Source organism: Geotrypetes seraphini, chromosome 11 (assembly GCF_902459505.1).
Source record: "Geotrypetes seraphini chromosome 11, aGeoSer1.1, whole genome shotgun sequence".
In the NCBI taxonomy this organism is placed as follows: domain Eukaryota; kingdom Metazoa; phylum Chordata; class Amphibia; order Gymnophiona; family Dermophiidae; genus Geotrypetes; species Geotrypetes seraphini.
Genome location: NC_047094.1, coordinates 70,355,610 through 70,361,609, shown reverse-complemented (window position 1 = coordinate 70,361,609; position 6,000 = coordinate 70,355,610). Strand labels below are relative to the sequence as shown.

Here is a 6,000-nt window from a genome sequence, read left to right as displayed (position 1 = left end):
AGAACGGTTTGGACAAGTTCCTGGAGGAAAAGTCCATAGTCTGTTATTGAGAAAGACAAGGGGGAAGCCACTGCTTGCCCTGTATTGGTAGAATGGAATATTGCTACTCCTTGGGTTTTGGCCAGGTACTAGTGACCTGGATTGGGCTTGATGGACCATTGGTCTGACCAAGTAAGGCTATTCTTATGTTCTTATGTTAAATACACCTTTGGAAAGAAGTACCACCATTGTAGTTACTTCTATATTCAGGAGCTGCCTAGTTTCCTGAAGGCAGATTTTAGGCTGTTTCAGAATTCCTGACAACTCTATCATGATGTATTAGGGAATCAGCAGCATGGACCTCAATGGGTAGAATCAGGGATTAGGAGTATGTTCCAACCAGGACTGGCCTAATAGCCCCCTTCTCCTCCCTCCACTACCACCACCACCACCACCACCACCACTGGAAATGGAAAACTAGACAGCTCTGATATTCAGGTGCGATCATCCTTCACTCATGGTGCCCTGCCTTGAGGAAGGAAGTACAGCTCTCAGAAACTCATCACAAAGTGCAGTAATAAATCTCACCAACAAATTGTTTGCTGGTCCTTATTTCATAAACACTCTCACAGGATACTACACTGGGCCTAGCATGAAAATGTAAAATAACAACCATCCGCATTATAAAATAATCTTCCAAAATTCCAGAAAGTAGTCATGAGCTCCACAAGCTTTTATTTTGTTAATTCTATGATTTTCTACCTTACCTTGTCCCTTTTGTGCCCACTCAACAGACTATCTCCCTCCCTCTCCTGCCAAAAACACAGAAGTACATGAAAGAAAACGCTAGGAAAAGAAGATAAACTCTGCAACCTCCCCACTTACTCCCTTCCCATGTGGAAAATAAAGATCAGTTTCAGATGGCAATTTGCTGAAAACTGATCCCCCAAGAGCCTCTGGCCAGCCATCGTTAAAATAAAAAATACACTTTGTTATATTTATATTTATATATATATATATATATATACACATATATATATTTGTAATTTTACATAAAGGAAAAACAAAAAGCAAAGGTGACAGAAATGCAAAATTAAAATTAAAAAATATATATATATATATTAATAGTTTGAATAAGACATCCAGAGATTGGTCTTAGAAAGAGCGGTGGGAGGGTGTAGTCTGTCTGCCCATCTGGTCTTCTGTGGAGGTTTCTTGGAGGATACGTCTCTGTTGTGTTTTGGAGGAGGGAGGAGAGAAGTAGAGGGGTGGGGACAAAGTGAAAGAAGGGCCGCTGTGTTGGCTTAGTAATAGGTTTCCTTTTCCACCCAGCCTAGGAAGGAAAAAAAAAAATATGAAGGACAGGATGAGCTCTATTACAGACCAAGTAAACTCAAAACACAAAAGCCCTTTCACTATAATGCACTAAAATATGCATTTGGTGCACTTTAACATGGGACTTATCCCATGCACTAAGGCCCAAATTCTATATATCACGCCTTAAAAAATCAGCGCCGACTAGCTCAGCGCTAAGCATGTTTCTATAAAAAGTTATGTGCAACTTGTAGAATCATGCTTAGCGCTGCTTAGTGCCACTTATGTGTGGTAACTTGTAGGCGCACCCATTTAGGCCAGCTAAAACCAGGTCTAAATGCCTGCGCCAAAGTTGTGGACACATAGGCGCATCTTCGCGTATAATTTAAAACAATGTTCATGATTCACTCCAACCACGCCCACTTTTCAGCATTGTGCACTACAACTGGCTTTATTGAAATGCAGCTACCAAATTACGTGCATAACTTCCAATTACGTTCAATTTATGTCAATTATGAGGTTTTAATTGCCAACTATCAGCACCAAATAGGCCTATTATTCAGTTAAGTTGTGCACGTACATCGGCTGCATGCACCGATGTACACGCACATCTTTAGGTGCCATTATTGAATCTGGGGTAAGTCTATATTTTACAAACCAATATAGTCAGGATTTTGGGGAGTTAAAAAAAAAATTTTTTTTTTAGCAGGCTGTGCATTAAGTTTTTCATTTGCGTTCAGGGCTTGGAAAAAATTACTAAGGGAGCACTTGCCGCCTCATGTTTAAGAAGTGCCAACTGCTCCCACGTTAAGTCCATGTTATCCAGTTAGCATGGGCTAATCAAAATGCTGGCTAATGTCCATTCTCCACCCATAGCACATCCCCTCACAATAAAATGTTAAAAAATATAAATAATGCACAATTAGCACATGCAAACAAGTAGATTACAGCAAAATGCTTTAACATGGTTTATAATAAGCCTTTTTTTTTTGGCACTAACTGCATGTTAAGGCTTAATGCCCTTTAATAAAAAGGTCTCAAACTTTGGAGGGTCTCAGCCCTCAGACAAATGTTCAGACATAGGGCTCCTTTTATCAAGGTGCGGTAGGCGGTTAACGCGCAGAATACCGCGCGTTCAACCGACTGCCACGCTAGTCGCTAATGCCTCCATTGACGAGGCGTTAGTTTTTAGGCTTGCCGCGGGGGTTAGCGCCTGATGAAATGTCCGACGCGCTAACCCCCGTAGCGCGCCTTGGTAAAAGGAGCCCATAGGTTTAGAGAATTAGCGTAACTGCAAGAAGTTCCAGCTTCAGCTGAAGAGACACAGCATAAGAAATAAGCATTTGTTTTGAAATAGAACGAACCCACCACCACCACCACCACACACAAACACACAAAATAGGCTCGCTTTCTTTCATTTCATGTTAAACATATATATATATATTCTTAAATTTTTCTGAAATGTGTTTTTATGTCATTTTTTTCTGTAACAGGCAAATATATAGATAGATAGATATATATGTATGTGTTTTCCCCTTGCTATTCCTAATAGCAGATTAGTGCTAATATCTAGCTGGTGGCCTTGAGTATTACATTCAATTCTAGTCACCATATCTCAAAAAAGATATACCAGAATTGAAAAGGGTTCAAAGAAGAGTGGCCACAATGATAAAGGGGATGGACTCCTTTTATACGAGAAAAGGCTAAACAGATTAGGGCTCTTCAGCTTGGAAAAAAGACAGCTAGGGGAATATTTTATCACTCAAAAAATAGTTAAACTCTGGAACTCATTGCCAGAGGATGTGGTAACAGTGGTTAGCATATCTGGATTTAGAAAAAAAAAAAAGTTTAGACAAGTTCCTGGAGGAAAAGTCCATAGTCTACTATTGAGATAGACATGGGGGAAGCCACTTCTTACCCTGAGATCGGTAGCATGGAATGTTGCCAGGTACTTGTGACCTGGATTAGACACTTTTGGAGGCAGGATACTGCGCTAAATGGACCATTGACCTGACCCAGTTTGGCTATTCTTAAATTCTTATGTTAACTAGTGCTCAAAGCTGCTACCTGACGTACCTATATTAATCAATGTCCAGTGCAGTTTACTGGTATCCATCAACCAGCTAGCCAAAACTTATTCAGTTAACAGACACCTCAGAATAGTTAACCAGTGTCCACATTAATGAGCACCTCAAAACTAGCTGGTTAGGCCCAGGTCAGTTATCTGGCCCCTGCAACATTAGCTAATTTTAACTAATGACAGAACATTGATGTTGTATAATCCCAGCTGACAATGCTGGGAGAGGATGAGTTGTGTCCCTTACCTCCAGGATGCCTGCGGAGAATGAGTTTACGGATTTCATCATAGATGAAGATGAGGAAGCTGTAAGGGAAGGCACAGAACCACCAGCTGGGCCTGCAGAGGCAAGAAAAGCAGAAAGTGATCAGAGCAAGCCACAATAATTACTAAGAATAGCTCCGCAACTGCATTTTGCTTCATGACGGGTCTATCGCGCCTCACATGGCTCCATACATAGCCATACCACTGCAGAATCTCAAGGAAGCTGTTTCTATATTTGCAGTGGGTCCATGGCATTCTGAATGGCACATCAGCACATTTGTACCATCATGCATCACTTCATACCATTTCCATGGTGTCCCCTATTACTCTGCAGCACATTATTTCTTTTTTTTTTCAATGAAAAGCTTTTATTGAAATACACTCCAAACAGTACAATTTCACAGGAAACGCAGGAACAAAGATATATAGAGCAAAATACCTCGCTCCAAAATAACAACAGAAACATGTGCAATTCCTACAGACTAATAAGAGCAATCAAAAATACCCACCAAATCACAGCCCATACCCCCCCCACCCACCCCCCTAGGGACATAACACAATACCTACATCTCTCAATAAGGTTGAGAAACAATCTATTCTAAACAGAAACCAAAACGTGAAAAGGAATATGGTTATGTGATCCCCCCAAGTATCGCCCATCCAGTCCTACTCCAAAACAAACCCAAGGCCCCTAGCCACCCCTACCACAAACCCCCACAGAAGCCCGAAAACTACGCCAAATATGAGCATAGCCATGTAATTTACCATGATGCAAAGCCGTTAAGTGATAAAGGTTCTGCCAATTAAGCAAGTGTTGCTCCACCAGGGCCCACGTGGGAGGGAGCGCCTGATTCCACAGAGAGGCAATGGCCAATCTAGCAGCAGTGAATGCCAACTTACAAAATAAAGAGTCACCCCAAGCCAAATCTAATTGATGCCAAAACAACAAGGCATGTCGCCAATCAGCCAGTATCTGGACATCTAAGATCCGGGACACCCGAACAAAAACCTCAGTCCAGAATCCACACACCTGCCCACACTGCCACCACATATGAAAGTAGGTACCCACTTCCCCACAGCCCCTCCAACATAGGTCACTCGCACCTCCCTGCCAACGAGCCACAACCTGAGGGGTATAGTACCACCGAAAGAGGACCTTGTAACCATTCTCAATTAGCAAAGCAGCTATACCTGCCGAGGAGATCTCCGACCATATGTCACCCCAAGTGTCCCAGGAAATAGCTGAACCACAATCATCTTCCCAAGCCCTCATGTAGGGAAGGGGAGCCCCCCGACAATTAAGGCACCTATATACTGCAGAGAGAGCTCCCTTCCGAAGCACTGGACCCAGTAGCAGCTCAAAGGGCATCTTACTACCCCTCAAGTCTCCCAGAAGACCCGAGGCCCTGACATAATGGAGAACCTGCAGGTAGGGGAACAAATCCCTTACCCCAAACCCATACTTGCCCCTGAGTTCCGTAAAGGGTCTAACACCGCCCAGAACCGGGTCCCACAACTGTCCCACACAAACTAAGCCCCGTGACTCCCAGTCTGCAAACACTCCCCCATCCCTTCCCGGTGGAAAGTCAGGGTTATGTCTCAACGGAGTATACCAGGAATGTCGCCTACTCCCCAATAAACAAGCTCTGGTCTGATTCCATACCCTCAAGGAAGTCACTACCGAGGATACCCCCCCTACCAGTCGCGCCCTACCAGGCACCCACGGCCGATGTAACAAAGGCACCCCATCACTTAACCTTTGCTCAATTTCCACCCACGGTTTCGGCGTCTGCGTCTGCCATTCTAAAAGGGCGCGCAGCTGAGCAGCCTGATAATATTTCACCACATCCGGGACCCCCAACCCCCCATCCCCTCTCCCCATACATAAGACCTTCCTACTCACCCTTGGCCGTCGACCAGCCCAAATAAAATTAAAGATATGCCTTTGAACCCCCTCTAACGTTTTTCTACCCACCCAAAGAGGCAATACCTGGAATAAGAACAACAAACGAGGCAGAATCATCATCTTCACAATGGCCACCCGGCCCAACCAAGAGAAATACAGATCTTTCCAATTAAGCAAATCTTGGCGAATACGACGAAAGAGCGGAGGAAAGTTGAGGTCATATAACTCCACTCCCGGCGGTCCAAAATAAACCCCGAGATATCGCAAAGAACGCTGAACCCACCGAAACGGATACCGGTCTCGGAGATAGGAAACCCGGTCAGCAGGCAAGTTAATGTTGAGGAGCTCCGATTTACCAACATTGACCCGAAATCCCGACACCTCACCATAGATATCCAACTCCCGCAATATAGCCGGCAAGGAAGTTGCAGGGTCTTCCACCGTAAACAAAATATCATCC

At 43.8% G+C, this 6,000-nt stretch overlaps 1 protein-coding gene across 2 annotated transcripts in view; it reads right to left on the bottom strand.

Annotated features, from left to right (window-relative positions):
• Positions 1 to 1,059: 1,059 nt before the first annotated feature.
• The window catches only part of ATP1A3 (ATPase Na+/K+ transporting subunit alpha 3), a 121,184-nt gene continuing 116,243 nt past the window's right edge, over positions 1,060 to 6,000 (bottom strand). For both annotated transcript variants that reach the window (XM_033963546.1, XM_033963547.1), the window contains 2 exons: positions 3,618 to 3,709; positions 1,060 to 1,312 (listed from right to left, as the gene is read on the bottom strand). In XM_033963546.1, coding sequence (XP_033819437.1) covers positions 1,284 to 1,312; positions 3,618 to 3,709 — 121 coding nt within the window. In that variant the 3' untranslated portion in view covers positions 1,060 to 1,283. The remainder of the gene's footprint in view (positions 1,313 to 3,617; positions 3,710 to 6,000) is intronic.